At 41.7% G+C, this 18,832-nt stretch overlaps 1 protein-coding gene and 2 non-coding genes across 3 annotated transcripts in view; all 3 read left to right on the top strand.

Moving 5' to 3' along the window:
* LOC144015546 (complement C3-like) overlaps positions 1-15,449 on the top strand; it is a 53,320-nt gene extending 37,871 nt beyond the window's left edge. The window contains exons 33-43 of the mRNA XM_077515630.1: positions 41-103; positions 1,240-1,321; positions 1,438-1,483; positions 1,622-1,712; positions 1,780-1,866; positions 1,958-2,060; positions 3,266-3,355; positions 14,226-14,318; positions 14,410-14,493; positions 14,810-14,954; positions 15,062-15,449. Of these exons, the coding sequence (XP_077371756.1) occupies positions 41-103; positions 1,240-1,321; positions 1,438-1,483; positions 1,622-1,712; positions 1,780-1,866; positions 1,958-2,060; positions 3,266-3,355; positions 14,226-14,318; positions 14,410-14,493; positions 14,810-14,954; positions 15,062-15,203 (1,026 nt within the window). The 3' untranslated portion in view covers positions 15,204-15,449. The remainder of the gene's footprint in view (positions 1-40; positions 104-1,239; positions 1,322-1,437; positions 1,484-1,621; positions 1,713-1,779; positions 1,867-1,957; positions 2,061-3,265; positions 3,356-14,225; positions 14,319-14,409; positions 14,494-14,809; positions 14,955-15,061) is intronic.
* Positions 6,272-6,343, top strand: trnaa-agc (transfer RNA alanine (anticodon AGC)). Its single transcript has one exon. It is a non-coding gene; the product is annotated as a tRNA-Ala (tRNA).
* trnaa-ugc (transfer RNA alanine (anticodon UGC)) lies at positions 8,122-8,193 on the top strand. Its single transcript has one exon. It is a non-coding gene; the product is annotated as a tRNA-Ala (tRNA).
* Positions 15,450-18,832: the final 3,383 nt, after the last annotated feature.

The following is an 18,832-nucleotide window of genomic DNA, read 5'->3' as shown; positions in this document are numbered from 1 at the left end:
TAATATATAAAAGCCTCTGTGTGCATTTTTAATCCCTTAGATAAACAGTATTAACCAAGATGTGAGACTTTCAGCCGAAGGTAGTGGAGAAGCAACATTTACAGTAAGTCAACTAATGATCCATGGACAGCTGTTCTTAACAGCTCCAGTATAGGTCTCTTTTTCTTTTTTTTCTTTTTTTTTTTCGCTCTCTCAAATGTGGGAAATGTGTATCCACTGTCCTCTGGCTGCATATAGAGTTTTAAGCCCGTAATTATTCATACCCCAGGGCAAATTTTGATTTTTGGACATTTTACCATGACAAAATCCCCAAAACACACAGCCAAAGTGGTTAAGAAATGGTTCACGGACTAAAATACAAACGTGACTAGACGAGAACAACAACGAGAATGCATCAAGAATCACAAGACACCAAGCTCCCTTGGGCCGTGGAGATGCACAGAGGAACAGAGATAATAATCCGACCAACACACTCTTCTCGGTTTGTCTTAAATAGACAGTGAATTGCTCGGATTCGCTGTGGCTAGACATGTGGGTAACATGGAATTATCTGATTGACTGCTGACCAAGTAAAGAGATTAAAGATTCTTGACATCACATAGCTGCTGACATAACAAATCTTAAAACCAGTTGAAACTAGATGCCGGTTACATCAGTTCAAAACAGACACTTGACCTCACGTTCATGACCCAAACTTAACCCTGGCGTGACCCAGTCATGACAATCATCGGGTTTAATAAAGGGGGAAATTATTCATATATATATATATATATATATATATATATATATATATATATATATATATATATATATATAGTGAGAGAGAGAGAGAGAGAGAGAGAGATTTTAAAAATAGTTGATCATGACACCTACTGATGACACAGCATCAGGAGCAACTGGAGGTTCAGTATCTTGCTCAAGGATACTTCGACGTAAGTCACAATGCCATGGGATCGAACCCACAACCTCTGGGTTACGAGACGGCCACTCTACCACTGATTCTCACACATTAATAGACTTGTTAACTCATAACTTATTAACGGGCTTATTGTTTTTACTAAAGGGGCCACTCTGATTGGCTGGTGACCGGTTCAGTGTTTATCTCACTTGCAACCCTAGTAATGCTAAGTGGTGTAACTCTACAAAAAAAATGAATCAATGGATCGATATTTATATGGGAGAAGGGATGAATGTTCACATCCGTTTCAAATCATCATGTTACTGTTGTCAATCTGACAGATGGTGTCGTGGTATTATGCCCTGCGTTCCGGAAACAAAAGTGACTGTCAGAATTTTAACTTGTCAGTGCAACTTATCCCAGGTAATTTTAATACTTGGCATTTAAAAAAAAATGTATTTAATATTGTAATGTGCTCATCTGCCTGCATATTTGCATGAATACATGAATCTGCTCATTTGTGTATGATCTTTTTGTAGAAGAAAATGGTGATGAGAAGATATACAAGCTTAAAATAGGTGTCATGTAAGTACAATAAGTAAAAGAAGCGGTTGCAAGAACTATAAGGTTGCAATTTTGATCTCTGTGAGTCCCATTGAAAACATAAATCCGTTTTTGTTTCAGTTTATCATGGAATAATGTGATGTGTGGTGTTCTGAGCAGGTATCTAAGCCAAGAGCGTGATGCATCCATGTCAATCTTGGACATCGGCTTGTTGACCGGCTTCCGTGCTGACCAGAGAGACCTTGAGTTGGTACGAGCTCTCACACACACACCTTACATTTTTAACATAACTGAGGACACTTTCGGATTGTATGTAGCTGGCCAGAGGACACGCCCCCATTTCAAACTATGAGATGAACACGGTCTTATCAGAGAAGGGCTCTCTCATCATCTACCTGGACAAAGTAAGAAAGACATCTCTTCACCTTGCCTCTGACACGTATTTCACTGAATGATTATCGAGAGGTGCTTCACCTTTGTTTCTTACCGCCACAGGTCTCTCATAAGCATCCTGAGGAAATCAGCTTTAGGATCATCCAGACCATGAAAGTTGGCATCTTACAACCGGCTGCAGTGTCTGTTTATGAAAACCACGATCGTGAGTCAGACTGTGGCTCTCTGGTGCAGAGAAAAATAACATTTTTCTCCTATAGATAGTTTTTTATTTGGGGGAGTGGCGGGGGGGTTATTGGGGAGGGCGGTGGATTCGATCTAACTTTCTGCAAGTTCGCTCTTTTTTTTTTTTTTCTTCTTTTTTTTTTTCTAGCCCCTGCCGCAAAATCTGGCTTGCTCAGTCTTTTGGCGTTGCTCGCTGGGGTTCTCACCGGCTGCCGAGTCGCGTCATTCGCTCGCTCACGCAAAATGACAATTGGTGGTGGTAGGCTTGTGAAGTGTGGTCCCTCTGGGTCACCGTTGTGCACATGCTTCAAAATACAGCTGCATTCTAGCATATAGTAGGGATGTAACGAGAACGGCAGTATCGTGATATCGCGATATTAAAACTGCCACAATATATCATTGTCAATTCAGGATATTAAAAGCAGCACATCTGTTTAAAAAAAAAAAAAAAAGTCGGGTTGATTTCCATTTGTGCAGTTCTAGCACACCCTGCTGGCTAGTTTTTTAGTGCAGTTTAATTTTCACAAGGCATCTTTTGGCCCTTCTATGGTTAAAATCCACACTAATGGTCAGATGAAGGGCACGTAATATGCTTGTGAACCAAGTCAATATATGGAGGAACTCAATGCGTGCTAGCAATAGCAAGTGCCTCAATATTATATTAGAGATTGTAGGTGGTTTATATGCATTGCTGTTATGTACAAAAGCACAATAGTTTTTTTTTTTAAATTTCAGTTTATTTTATTTGTATTTATTTTATTTATTTCCATCCATCCATTTTCTTAACCACTTACTCCTCACATGGGTTGCAAGGGTGCTGGAGCCTATCCCAGCCAGCTTCGGGCAGTAGGCAGGGTACACCCTGAACTGGTTGCCAGTCAATTGCAGCGTTTATCTATTCTTTTATTTTATTTTTTTTAGTATACAATCTTACAGTATTGTGAACATTTTTTGTATCACCAACACACACATGATAATTATCGTATCGTGACCTTCAAATTGTATCGTAATTTTTGGATATCGTTACATCCCTAGCATATGGCGACATCTAGTGGTGAACTTTTACACAATGTCCCTTTAAATAAGAAGCTGAGCAACTTTATTACATCATATTTCACAGATAAACAAAACAACGAAAACTGTACATTTCTTTTTAATCACTAAAAACTGCTTGTCTATTTGTAGAGACTCGCTGTGTGAAATTCTACCATCCCAAGAGGAGAGCTGGTCAGCTTCTGAAACGATGCATAAATAATGGATGCACCTGTGCTGAAGGTAAGATGAAAGGCAACTGCCAGTTCACTCCGACAGTAAGTGAATTTGAGAAATGCACTGAAAGGGGGGGGAAATCAAAAAATGGAGAAGAAAAAAGCCTCCACTGGGGAGGGAAAAGCACAAAAGCAAGGCAAAAAGGCAAGGCAACAGGATCGAGGACTCGAGGACTGTGGAACGCTTCCATGCACTGATGTGACACTTCGGCAAACTGAGGGAGAAGGCTGATGGCTTTTATTGCAGGGGATAATTGGTGGCAGGTGGCAACAATCATGGGCGGGGACTGGTAATGAGCGGGCAGCAGGAAGGGCAAGTGACCTGGGGTGAGAAGGGAGTTAGTGACTTTCAAAATAAAAAGGAAATGAGTATAAAATAAAAGCATGATCCGTCACGCTGGTGGCGGCGTGACAATATCGTCGTTACAAGTGTGCTGAACCAATCACAAGCTATGAATTTGGTCACCATGCCACCCTCAAGGACAGAAAATTTGAAGGAGGGTGACACAGGTGTAATTATGGGTGTGTCAGTGGTAGAGCGCATCCTTTGCATCCATATGGTACTGGGTTTGATCCCAAGCATCTCCATTTTCCCTTGATTTTGATTTTTGCAAGTGAGCCAATTCAGAAGCTGTCTTTGTTTTCACCTTAGCCTCATCTCAAGCACATCGATTTTTCAAGATGGTGGCACAGGTGTAACAGTCATGTAGATAGTGTGCTAGAGTGCATCCTAGGGGTGGGTGATATGGCCTAGAAATTATATCACGATATTTCAAAGAAATTTGCTACCCTCATCTCAAGTACAGAGAATTTCATGGTGACTGTCATGTATCGATGCACAATAATGAGGAGTCTGGTGGCTTTTTGAACGAGTCGCTTTATTAGCGTTTGCTACAACTTCCAATGTGCACCTCTCATGCCCGTACACTGCGCATGCCCGAATCTGTAGACGCGTACTCATGACATCACAACTGCGACTGCTGTAACCATAGCAACCTATCACAACATCTTCCTTTTTCAAAAGATGATACTATGGTTACACAAAAGAATAATACCTCAAATAAAGTAAACATTAACAAAAGAAAATCCTCATTCTAGGACTTTGGGGTAGACTGCCCGCGGTCCACAGCAACATAGGGATTTTTCTGCCCCAGCTAGTTGCTGTTCCTATACTATGTGTGTGTGAACAGTCTGAGTGGTTATTATAACGTCAGCATATATTTATGTATTTATTTTTTCTCTGCTGATCCTGCCACTATCCAATCTTACTCAAACATAACATTTATCTAATAATAACAATAATATTACTTATAATACTTTCCTAACCTCTCTGAACACTTAAATGAACAACAGTGTGAGGTGAGTGTCATTTGGTGTCAAGTGTCTATACCTAAGAGGCACTCTAACCTCACGACCTCTAGATGTCACCTGAACAACCCTGTGTGGGGACGGCGAATTCACAGTTGGATTGTTCAGTCTCTGGACAGGATCTTGGTCGCTTTGGCTGGGTCCAGTTGCTGAAGTAGGGCTGCAGGGCAACTGTTGCGGCGGTCCTTTTTGCTGCGGCTGTTGCTGGACCGGAGGGCCTACAGTCTCTGGAAATGCCTGCAGGTGTCACCTGTTGCGCCGCAGTACTGCACCGTTGTCTGTCCTCACCATGTACGATCGGGGCTCATTGCAGTTTTCCATGACTTTTGCAGTCATTCTCCATCCCTTCTCTCCATCAAGCTTCACTCGGACAGCCTGCCCAGACTGAAGATCAGGAAATGGTACGGTAGAGTAACGGCGATCATAGAAGAACTGTCAGGCCAAATTCACAGTACTGTGCCAGTTCGTATAGACTCCTCACAAAAGCCTCGACCGACTCACCGGGCTTCTGCGTCCTCTTGTGAAAGCATGCTCTTTCATGAATCACATTTCTCCTCGGCACAAAATGGTCGGAGAATTTAGCCATTACCGTGTCGTAGTTCAACTCTGGTCTGCCACCGTCTTCCTCCTCGATGCCATCGTACACAAACGAATCATAAATTACTTCTGCTTCTCTCCCCATGGTGTAGAGAAGCGTGTTCACTTGTACTTCCCCACTATCTTTGTCCAACTTCGACGCCACTCGAAAGCGGTCGAAGCGCCTACGCCACATTGGCCATTCCGCCGGGCGAATGAAGTCAAAAGATTCCGGAGGTCCGAGCTTCCCCATGCCTTTAGTTCACGAGCGTGAAGTCGGCCAATTCTGACAGCATGTCATGTATCGATGCACAATAATGAGGAGACCGGTGGCTTTTTGAACGAGTCGCTTTATTAGCGTTTGCTACAACTTCCAACGTGCAACTCTCGTGCCCGTACCACTGCACATGCCCAAATCTGTAGAAGCGTACTCATGGCATCACAACCGTGACTGCTGTAACCATAGCAACCTATCACAACAGTGACCATAGTGAAAGACTGGGCATGTACCTTAGTGATAGAGCGCATGTTTTCCATGTATGAGGTCTTGGGTTCAATACCCAGCATCTCCATTTTGCTTTAATATCATCATTACAAGTATGCTCAGCCAATCACAATCTAGCATTTTGGTCACCATGCTACCCTCAAAGACAGAATTTGAAGTAGTTGTGGGCGTGTAACTCAGTGGTAGAGTGCATCCTTTGCATGCAAACTCCAACATGTCCATTTGCCTTTGATATTATTGTTGCAAGTGAGCCAAACAATTTATGAGCTGCCTTTGTTTTTCACCTTAGCCTCATCTGAAGCACATAGAATTTTAAGGATAGTGTCATAGGTGTAACAGTCATGTAGATAGTGTACGAGAGTGCATCCTTTGCATGAAATCATGGGTTCCAGCCTCTCCATCTTCATTTCGTGCCAAACCGCGTTATCCTCATCTCAAGTACGTGGAATTTTATGGTGACAAAAGTGCACCAGTGTGGATGTAGCTCAGTGGTAGAGCGCATGCTTAGCATGTATGAGGTCCTGGGTTCAATCCCCAGCATCTCCATTTCTGCTTAATATCATCATTTTAAGTGTGCGAAACTGATCACAAGCTTGCCTTTTGGTCACTGTAATGGACAACGAGTTTATTTTCTTTCTTCTTTTTTTTTTTTTGTCAATGTTGGAACTCTTATTTTCTAACTTCCTCTTTGGGCGGAAGTTTATTTTGAAGGTAGGCGGAAAGGTAGAATGATGTAGGAGACGGAAGATGATTGACAGCGTGAGACGTTTGAAGCTGTAAAAACAGTTTCATGCACGACAAATCCAACATGAAAGATACTTAGCCCGGTTGAAAGTGGCAACAAGGTAAAAAGTTGTGCTTTAAATAGATTTATGTTTGTGTTTACATTTTGAGTTTAATTAGCCTAACTTTATATGTATAGAGGAAATGAGAATATGTTTGATTGATGGCGTCATGTTTGTGTTATTTTCAGCTCTTACGGTGTAAGAGGTTTATGCATGGACAAAGGAAAGGAGAAATAAAAAGAAAACTTCAGACCACCAGTAAAGCTTATTTCAAAGTGTCACAACCCGTGCATGGAAGCGTCCTCACAGCCCTTGAATCACAGTCCTTGTTCTTGCCTTGCCTTGCCTTGCCTTGCGTCCTGAGTTTGCCCCTCTTTTTCCTCCCTAGCGGAGCGCCTTTTGTTGTCCCCTTTTTTGAGTCCAGTTTGGAGCTCTTTAGGTTCCGCGTTTTTTCCCTCTTTAAGAGGCGTTTTGAGTTTCCTGTCATTAAAACTGCAGCCTTGTTGGCCAACTTACCATCTGCGTCTGAGTCCTACCTCTTCACGTCGTGTCATTACTTAAGTTAGTCATTATTTGTGGGATTCGTTTTACATGCACAGGCTTACAAAAAGTCCGTGTTTACATGCTCCATGCGCGAATGCTAACCGCTAGCTAACCAAACGTTAGCTGTATCAGTTTTGTCAAGACGAAAGCCCCCACAATGGTTCCGATAATTTCTTGTAAAATTTTTGTAGGAGGTACATGCCTCGTATATTCTCGTCTTCTGTCCCTGTCGTTGACTTGGCAGCACTTGCGACCGCATGACACAAAAGTTCTTGCTTAGGTTGTTATATTCTAAATTAAAGTCCATTCAAGACATAGTTGTAGACATGTAATGATTTATTGGCCTTCAGTTTATCTTTAGCATAAAGGCTCAGTTTTTCTATAAGGTAGATTTTAATGTCCGGCCATTGCACGATGGGTAGTCCCGTTAAATGATCTATCCACTGCGTGAGTGCGTAGGGGTCAGTAAATATCGGCCCATCAGTCAGAGTTAACTTTTTAAAGTAACATTCACGGTCATGGGGAGTCAGTTTACTCACATATTAACTCAAAGGCCGTTTTCCGCATCCATTCCGACGTGAACTTTCTGTGAGAATATGCTGATCGGTGTTAGAACCACACGCCACTGAGGTGTTTTTGCCTCCAGCTAAGCCCCGCCCTTTAAATTGCGTCATGTTGTTTACAAACTGAAGGGGTCTATGTCGTCCTGGGTTGAATCCCCAGCATCTCCATTTGCCTTAGATATGATTGTTGCAAGTGACCCAAACAATTCATGAACTGCCTTTTTTTCCCACTTTAGCCTCATCTCAAGCACATAAAATTTCAAGGATGGTGGCACAGGTGTAACAGTCATGTAGATAGTGTGCTAGAGTGCATCCTTTGCATGAAATCCTGGGTTGCTCTCCACCTCAATTCCCGTGCAAATCATGAGCCTGCGGTTTACCTTGCTACCCTCATCTCAAGTGTAAAAATTTACAGCGACAAAGGTCCAGCAGAGGGGATGTAGCTCAGTGGTAGAGTGCATGCTTTGCATGTATGAGGTCCTGGGTTCGATCCCCAGCATCTCCAATTCTGTTTAAGGAGGGCACTGCTCAATTTGTTACATAAAAATGGGCCTTAGTTCAAATTATTGTTATATCTACAAAATACCCCTGTTTTTGTTTTGCTCGTATCACTAATAAGCATTACCGTTAGTGAGCTCACCATCTTCAAGCGTTGTTGTTACCCTTGTTATGGTGTTTGTGCAGGTACATAAAAATACATAGCGGATTTGCGTTTGTTGTTGTTGTAGCCTTTTATTTATCAGCCACTGAAACACCCTTGTTAATGGTGTTTGTGCTGCTCGTACAGGTACATGAGAATACATAGTGGCCTTGCGACCACTGGGTTGCCGGTCCACAAATGTTCTGGACATGTATGAACCGGTCCGTGGTGGAAAAAAGGTTGGGGACCACTGACATAGACAACTAGTCTGCTAGTTTGTTTTGTTGCTTGTTCTATAAAAGGCAACTGCGAATCGCATCACATTGTTGTGACGACAATCTCGGTGGGACTGCATTGTAGGGCGACAGAAATACCTGATAATACTCAACATTACAAGACTTTGATGTTAAACTTAACCAAATGGCCATGATAACTTATCAGATTTGAAATGAGAAAATGACAGGGCCTTCCGGATTATGTCCTCGGTCCATTCTGTGTGTTCAAATTCAATAACTGTCAGCTACAGGCTCCTCTGGTGTTTATGACCTGGAATCTAGAAAAATGAACTCTTTTGTCCTCCCGATTCGCATAACCGTACACACGACGCGATATTGTTTAAAACTATTCAATAACTATAGCAACTCCACACTTTAAAAAAAAAAAAAAAAAAAAAAAAAAAAAAAAAAAAAAAGTACATCTATCACAACCACAGCCACACATATATCACCCGTTGTTTTGAGTCAGCATTGGGTGATGACATAGGCTGGAAAGGAGTCTATAGTTCTTTCAGTGTAAAATAATTTTTAAAATTAAATTAAAATAAAACTACTTCTGTGTATTCACTTTTATTATAGTGTCACAATTAACGTCCGCTTAAAGCGATCGTTCTGTGTTTTTGACATGATCTCTACTTCATCCTCACCTTCAGTGTGTGCGATCATCACTGACTTACCCCTGACAGCGTTCTGTGACACGAGTTCTGGTCCGGTGTTGGACAAGAGGAAAATAGTCTAGCAAGTAGGACTGGGCGATATGGACCAAAACTCATATCCCGATATATTTTGGCTTAATATCGATATGCGATATATATCCCGATATATATTTGTATATATTTTTTCCCCTGCAAGAAAATTCCGAGTTGAAGCTAAATATAACATGTCATGAATAGTTTTATTCAGGGATGTATATTTTTATTTTATATATTAATGTCTGTACACTGTTTGCAACACAAGCAGCCTGCAATAGACTAAGTCGTGCTGCTTACGCAGACACGGCGCTCCGCATACGCTTACCACACACTGCGCGTAGGGCACCAACTGCCTAAGGGGGCACCAAAAAACAAATCAAGCCCGTAAAAATAATCATATTAGTAATTATAATATCAGGGTCTAATATTTAAAATAAAAGCTTGTAAAGCATGTTAATAAATACAAAAAATAACGTAGCATTATTTACTCGACGAGCGGTATCGCTGGTCTACGTTGGTGCCCCCCCTCTAGTAGTTTGTTCCTATTAGGGAAAGGGAGAGGGCCGCGGGGTGCACTTTTGCTCCAACGGAGCAAACTACTAGGGAAAGGGGGAGGGTATCGGGGTGCACTTTTGCTCCAACGAAACAAACTACTAGGGAAAGGGGGAGGGGGGTGGGGTATACTTTATGCTTCAATCGCAAATTTGGCAGAAGTTTATTCTTGGATATCTTGACATGTCATCAAAAAGGCATCAAGAATTGGGGGCGGAAAAGAAAAAACAATGAGATGATGCTCGCGCGTCACTTGCAGGTATGACAATGACAATTTGTTTATTTTGTAGCAGCTACGTTTACATGACCACAGTTAGCAAAAAAAAAAAAAAACGCTCCAAACCGCCGCAGTGGAATGGTTGTGACCAGCACGTTCATTATACGGTATGTTAAATGGAATGTGACGAGACAATATTGTTTCATATGGAACGGCCAAGAGCGGCATGTACTGGTAAAAGTGTAATTTGAAAATAATAATAATAATCATCTTAAGGCTAAGTAGATTTCCTCATTTCATATTCATAGTTTTAACATTATGTCCAGAATTTTTACATAGTGCCCTATCAGTCCTTCTCTAAAAAGGTAATTATTAAAATTTTCATGTACCTGTGTTTTAAATATAGGCCTGCACAATACCATAATCCTAATCCTAATCCATCCATCCATCCATCCATCTTCTTCCGCTTATCCGGGGTCCCGCGGGGGCAGCAGCTTCAGGAGGGAAACCCAGACTTCCCTCTCCCCAGCCACTTCAACCAGCTCCTCCGGTGGGATACCGAGGCGTTCCCAGGCCAGCCGAGAGACATAGTCTCTCCAAAGTGTCCTGGGTCGTCCCCGGGGCCTCCCGCCAGTGGGACATGCCCGGAACACCTCCCCAGGGAGGCGTCCAGGAGGCATCCGAACCAGATGCCCGAGCCACCTCAGCTGGCTCCTCTCAACGCGGAGGAGCAGCGGCTCGACTCTGAGTCCCTCCCGGATGACCGAGCTTCTCACCCTATCTCTAAGGGAGAGCCCGGACACCCTGCGGAGGAAACTCATTTCGGCCGCTTGTATCCGGGATCTCGTTCTTTCGGTCACGACCCACAGCTCGTGACCATAGGTGAGGGTTGGAACGTAGATCGACCGGTAAATCGAGAGCTTTGCCTTTTGGCTCAGCTCTTTCTTTACCACGACGGACCGATACAGAGTCCGCATCACTGCAGACGCTGCATCGATCCGCCTGTCGATCTCCCGCTCCATCCTACCCTCACTCGTGAACAAGACCCCAAGATACTTGAACTCCTCCACTTGGGGCAGGATCTCATTCCCGACCTGAAGACGACACTCCACCCTTTTCCGACCGAGGACCATGGTCTCGGATTTGGAGGTGCTGATCCTCATCCCAGCCGCTTCACACTCGGCTGCGAACCGCTCCAGTGAGAGCTGGAGGCCCCGGCTTGATGAAGCCAACAGCACCACATCATCTGCAAAAAGCAGAGATGCAATGCTGAGGCCACCAAACCGGAACCCCTCCACGCCTCGGCTGCGCCTAGAAATTCTGTCCATAAAAGTTATGAACAGAATCGGTGACAAAGGGCAACCTTGGCAGAGTCCAATCCTCACCGGAAACGAATCCGACTTACTGCCGGCAATGCGGACAAACTCTGGCAACGGTCGTACAGGGACCGAACAGCCCGTATCAAGGGGCCCGGTACCCCGTACTCCCGAAGCACCCCCCACAGAACTCCCCGAGGGACACGGTCGAACGCCTTCTCCAAATCCACAAAACACATGTGGACTGGTTGAGCGAACTCCCACGCACCCTCGAGGATCCTGCGGAGGGTGTAGAGCTGGTCCACTGTTCCACGGCCAGGACGAAAACCACACTGCTCCTCCTGAATCCGAGATTCGACCTCTCGACGGACCCTCCTCTCCAGCACCCCTGAATAGACCTTACCAGGGAGGCTGAGGAGTGTGATCCCTATAATAATCCTATATCTAATCTATCTATCTATCCTAATCCTATATATAATCCCTATAATCCTAATCAATTTAGAAAATGTTTGTACCATGGTTGGTTCAAAACCATATTTCATTGTAGAATCCCTGAATATTGTCTTGTATTTCTGAATACAGGATCAATGCTTCAATATGTTCAAGGAGCATTTCATACCCTAACATAAATGCGGAAATTGCACAAAATCTGTCATATGATGACCTGATAGCCGATTTTGCAGCCCAGAAATGGAGACATGTGCCTCTGTAGGGCCTCAACTAACTTGCTTGCACTTTGTTTATTTCCAGATGTTTATTTGTTAATAGTAGTGGCATTGAATTTTATTTTAATTCATTTAGCTTTATTTATTTGAGTATTTGGTATCATTGTTAGTTTTATAAAGACTTATTATTTATCACTTATTTTTGTGAACATTTTCAAAACTTCAATATTGACACTTACAAGTAGGGCTGGGTATCGATTCAGATTTCCAGAATCGATTTAATTCGATTCACAAGGGCCCGATTCAATTCATGATTCACAACGATTTTCGATTCAGTTGAGGAATTCATGCAGCACATATTTTAGACAGTCAAAAGTACCAATGCTGCAAAGAGTAGAAACTTCTTGCTCTAATTGAATGCATTATTAAGAATATGAATATTTACATTAGGAATTGAACCTATTGCAGTTACATTAATCTGTTTCATTTAACATGGCCTTATAAAAACAATAAATAATAATTTAAATAAATTACAACCACAGCACAGGCTGTGTAAATAAATTGACAAAAATGGGGGGGTCGATAAATTGATACATGGTTTTATGTATCGATATTGGGATATGAAAAGGTGTATCGATATGATAGCGATATATCGATATTTCAAACCCAGCCCTACTTACAAGTTATTTTGTTTAATAAAGCAAAACTGACAAATACTCAGATATTGTTCATTTCTACCAGGGGAGGGGTGATGGGGTGTGCGGACGGAGTGTTTACACCACAAAACATTTATGCTTAGGGCACCAAAATGGCTAGCGCCTGCCCTGTGCTTACGTCATGTATAGACCACCTTGCGCTGATTACATCATCTATCACGCCTCTAGTTCTTGTAGACCGGCCATCTCAAGGAAAAAAACAAAAAAAACAAAAGACCGGCCGCCCCAAACTACTGTAGTAGACTACCACATAGCAATCAACATGTCCTCCTCACCAGTGTGGTGGTTTTTCTTCTCCATGGCAGAATATAAAAACATTTTCAGCAAGGATTCTAAGAGGGGGAAAGAAGGCTTTTGCTCAGCTGAAAATCCGTCATAATGGCAGAGCCGTTTTGAATGAACGTGAATGAGGGAGCGGCTGCAGCAGCAGCGAACGGCGATAAGCTAAAAAACCAGCAAGGCAGCAACAAATCTAAGGCCATGAACGCCAAAGTGATGGCATTTAAGTGCTAGACAAGCAGCCGTTTGCTGTAGCTGACTCACGTTTTTGCAAGTTAATAGCACATTTTGAGCCACGTTGTGTCCTCCCAGGCTTCATTGACAAGAACGGACTACAAGTAAGTTTCACCGCAGTTAGAGGGTGGGTGTGTTGTGCTGTAGAGTGCGAAGTGTCACCCCTCCCTCTTTTTTTTTTTTTAACCGCGATTTGCATGATTGAGTGAAGAGAGAGAGCACTCCACAAGTGTGAAGTGTCCCCCCCTACCCCTCCCACCTCCTGTGCACGAAGGAGGAAGGGCTGGGGCCGCACGGGGCAATGAGTAGAGCAGAAGCAAGTTTAACTATATCGATATAGACGAAATGGCCCAATTCCATATCCCGTTTAAAAATATATCGATATAATTTTTATATCGATATATCGCCCAGCCCTACTAGCAAGCTGGCTTTGGTTACGGAAATAAAGCGTTTTTCTTCTAAAAAACAATTTGTGTTCAAAAGAGTGATACATTTGCACACTAAACTCCTTTCTGAAAAAAAGTCAGACGCCATTACCGCTGGCACTACTTTTCTGTTTGTTCGTATCACTGCGCGGCGCCCCGCGTGCAGCTGATAGACGCGCACTAATCTACAAGTTGTTTGTCTTTTCAAAGGCGGAAGGATCAGCTGTCTGCAGAGCGTCGATTAGCTGTCGACAGGGCGACGCGCAGTGATACGAACAAACAGAAAAGTAGTGCCTGGCGGTAATGGCGTCTGACTTTTTTTCAGAAAAGAGTATTATGATGCAAATGTATCACTCTTTTGAACACAAATTGTTTTTAGAAGAAAAACGCTTTAACGCGTGTCACAGAACGCTGTCAGGGGTAAGTCAGTGCTGATCGCACACACTGGAGGTGAGGATGAAATAGAGATTCATGTCCAAAAATCCGAACTATCCCTTTAAATATCCTTTCTTTTTCCCCCACCCAGGGAACTGCTGTTTTCAAAAGACGGGCCACATCAGTAATGACTTGCGCATGGCAAAGGCTTGTGAGATTACCCAGGCCAGCAAGATAGACTTTGGTAATGAAATGTACAGTATATTGATTTCATTTGTTTTTTTTTACAGAGGATTAATAAGTACAAGGATAATGTGTAACTTGTCTGTCCTCAGTGTACCGCATACAATTGGAAGAATTTAAAGCTGATCCATCAGTTCTCATCTATACAGCAAGGGTGAACCAAGTCATCAAAGAAGGTGGGATTTGATTTCCAGTGACCTAGGAAATATAGTTGTACATATTGGTGTCGAGCAGAAATCTCGCATCTCCAAAAGCATCACTTTGCATGAAACACAGCCGCTAATGTTGCATTACCAAAGAAAGTGAACCAGTTTCAACACTTCAAACTAGTCAATAAATTGTAAAAATAACCAACCCATGTGGGAACTGGCCAATTGCATAAGTGTGTGGGGAAACAAAATGTGAAAATTGGATATATATTTTTCAAAGAATATTGATGCTTATACTGATGTTTCAACATATTTTCTTTCTTCTCCCATGTTGCCATTACAGGAAATAAAGATATGGGTGCCCAAGGCAAACTGCGCACATTCGTCAGTTCTCCACACTGCAGGGATGCTTTACAATTGGACATAGGCAAATCCTATTTAATCATGGGCACATTGAAAAATATTAACAGAGATGACCAGACGCAAACGTGAGTCTCTGGATGTGTACTCTGATTGATTGTCTGTTTTTGCATCAAAGCTGGTTTTTGTAAGGTGTACTTGAAACTTAATGTTGTTTTCACTCGCTTCTCTTCAGGTTTCAGTATGATCTTGGAGAGGAAACCTGGATCGAATACTGGCCTACATTTGAGGAGTGTCAAACGCCACAACACAGACCTACTTGTGTCGGCATGCAGATCCTGATAAGAACATATGAATATTTTGGATGCGAGCAATAGCCAAAGTCAAGAACATACAATGAAAATACTTTTACACTATTCTCATCATGCACCGGAGAATCTGAAATCTGACAGATGATCATTGAAATTAAATGATCACTAATATTACTGTCTGCGTTACACATTTCTAATTAAATAACGAATTTGAAATAGAAGTCAAGTATCCGTGGTAAATGATGCATAAAACCAGAAGATTTTAAAACTAAACATACTGCACTGTGTGGAATAAAAATGCACCTCTTCGCTTCTGAGTTACCAATTTACTCACTGGTGAGAGCAGCTTTTATTGGACTTTGTAAAGGATCCACATTGTATCATTGTGTTTAAGAGGAAAAGTTATCATGAAGAACTAAATGTAGTACGCTGTGCGCTCATATTTATTTAGTCAGCTTGAAATGCGTCATGAAAGACGGCGGTCCTAAGTAATGACACGATGCCTCATGAGCTGAATATTTTTATGAACCAGTTGAATGGAAAGCGTCAAGTGTTTCGAAGGATTCATCTGTACATCACTAGCGAAACGCGACATTTAAAGCTACTATATGGAGGATTTAAAACTTCAAATTGCTAATGGCACCTGTGGCCAAAAACAAACCGCACGCTCGTACAAGCTGCGCACACTCGTATGTGCACAACCTCATTACTGAAGACTCAGAGGCTGGACTCTTCATATCCAATTAACTATCTTTTCAGACGTATTTTCAGAGGTAAGAAGTTTTATAAAGTTATACAAAGCTGGCCACTTGTGTCATCATCAATTCACGGAATGAGACTCTCCCCACTAAACAATTGACGTCCACGGGATCATATTGCATTGGTCGGTCGAAGACCAGTTATGTACTGTACTCCAAAACGACGTGCAAATTACGTCAATTAATTGGACCTCATTCCGATGTTAATATGCAGTTACATATTGTAGTCACCCTGCTCGACGGATGTCAACCTGATTCTAGTCATTATTAGTTTGGCGCCCCCAGGCTAGTGTCATTGTGTGTTAGCCGAAAGGTGGGCGTCATTTATGGAAATTGACGATTGAGAAAAACATGTAGACCCATTCACTTGTGTGATACAGCTGTGAATGTTATCACCATTCAGTCGTAGCGTTCACATTCAGCGAACATGATGGATCTACAATAGGCTATCACCACGGAGGAAAATAACGCAACATTTAGCCTGATTGAAACACCGCGGAATGGAACGTCTGTTCTTCATAAAGTCATTCTTTTCTATTTCATCCATTCTTGCCATCCCTTTCACGTTAAATGTTGCCGTCCAACTAGGGTTGCCAACTTTCTCATCTCAAAATAAGGGACAGGTATATATATATATATATATATATATATATATATATATATATATATATACATATATATATATATATATATATATATACATATATATATATATATATATATATACATATATATATATATATATATATACATATATATATATATATATATATATATATATATATATGTATATATATATATATATATATATATATATATATATATATATATATACCAGGATCCCTGTAGAGCCTAGCAACTTCATTGTTTGCATCAACCATTCAGAGTATATTCAGTATCGTGAATGGTGACTTGCAGAAGTTAGGTTTATATTTTTTCACTGAGATTGTTTTTTCTTGTGTGCTTTGCTTTCATTTAATTTTTGATGGTTCTGACAACATGATGATGCAGAGTACAGACCAATCTTGGAGTAGCAGCTGGAGAAATACATTACGGAAGAAAATTTATATTCACATTCTTACTAATGAAATCTGCATTTTGAGTTTCTCCCACACATTTCATACTTATTGGTACAACGGTACTTAACACACTGTACTGTAGGTGTGGCAACGCAAGCTTTTCGTTGATTAAAATCCCGTTTGGGCCTCTGTACTGCCTCACCTGCTTTCTCGCATTTGGATCCACAATCACACCACAATATAACAGCATCACTGTATGTGATGTTATACAAATTGTGCATGCGTGCATGTGTTGTGTGGGTGTGTGTGGCTTGACTGATTAAAATAAAAGATTTCCCACTCACTTGAACATGTGATCGTGTGAACGTTATAACGTGAGGACTCACAGGAATTCCAGCAATATGTCAATTGTGTCAGCCTGGACGAGACGTGTTGGCGGCTCCCATTGCAATACGTCGCTTTGCATCACATTATTATTTTTTTTAATCCACAAAAAGGCAACGGCAGACCCAGCTTGCTACATAAAAATGACATCCGCGGTCATTCAGCAGACGGGCGAGCGCGTTCTGGCTGCGGAAGTAGATTCGTACGTCAAAGGACCCGCGTCTGTCCCTTCATGTAGATAACAAAATTTGTAAGAATGTTGATCGTATGCTTTTTAACTTCCTATGGAAGAATTGTACACATTATATCAGAAAGAGTGTTGTAATGAACATCTTTGAGTCTGGAGGTCTCACTGGACTTTACTACATTACACAATACATTTAAAGTTAATTGGGCTAAACACTAAATCCTGTTTCAGTTTGGAACTTTATTCCTCATTATGTTTTTGCTAAATTTGGTGGTTTAAATTTTAGTTTAGCCTTCCTGGGTGGAGTTTGCATGTTCTCCCCGTGCCCGCATGTGTCTTCTCTGGGTACTCCGGTCTCCTCCCACATTCTAAAGACATGCGTGGCAGGTTAATTGGGCGCTCCGAATTGTCCCTAGGTGTGCTTGTTAGTGTGGATGGTTGTTCGTCTCTGTGTGCCCTGCGATTGGCTGGCAACCAGTCCAGGGTGTCCCCCGCCTACTGCCCAGAGCCAGCTGAGACAGGCGCCAGCACCCCCCGCGACCCTTGTGAGGAATAAGCGGTCAAGAAAATGGATGGATGGATGGAAATTTTAGTTTAAGTTGTAATTATAATGTGGATAAAATTCCTGTTGAACTATCTGTTTTCCACAAACAAGTTTTTCTGGCATGGTCAATGGTTTACAAGTACAATTTTTCACCACATAAATATACAATATGGAACAACAAAGACATTTTATACAAGGACAAATCTCTTTATTTTTTTGACTGGATAGAGAAAAAGGTGCTTTTCGTCCGGCAGTTATTTGACAGTAATGGGCAACTCATGTCTTATTTAGAGTTTTTAATACCTACAAATTTCAAGTTTCGCCAAAACAATATGCTATTGTATTTAATGCAATACCGACTGGAGTTAAAATGCTTTTTTTTTTTTTTTATAATTCTGTATTGCCCTGTCCTCTTTCTCTCCCCGGTATTTTAGAGACAGAGATTGGTAATTTCTGTCTGACATCAAGTAAAGATGGCAATAAGAAAATTCGGGCTCTGTTTCAGAAGAATATTGTCACTATCTCATATGTTGTGTCCTGTTGGAATTGTTTTGTTACAGACATTAATTGGAAAAATGTCTGGTCTATTCCAAATAAGTATTTGCTGACAAATAAGGTGAAGGAAGTGTCCTTTAAGATTTTGCATAGATATTATCCGGCCAACCACTATATGACCAAGTTCAAAAGGGACATTGACACAAACTGCTCATTGTGTGGAACCCACCCAGAGACAGTTCAACACCTCTTCTGGATCTGTGGACACACTCGGACTTTTTTGGAAGAGTTTAGTAATTTTGTTATTA

The sequence above is a fragment of the Festucalex cinctus genome, chromosome 3 (assembly GCF_051991245.1).
Source record: "Festucalex cinctus isolate MCC-2025b chromosome 3, RoL_Fcin_1.0, whole genome shotgun sequence".
Classification (NCBI taxonomy): Eukaryota; Metazoa; Chordata; class Actinopteri; order Syngnathiformes; family Syngnathidae; genus Festucalex; species Festucalex cinctus.
The sequence above is the reverse complement of the archived record's forward strand: the minus strand, read 5'-3'. Positions and strand labels throughout refer to the sequence as shown.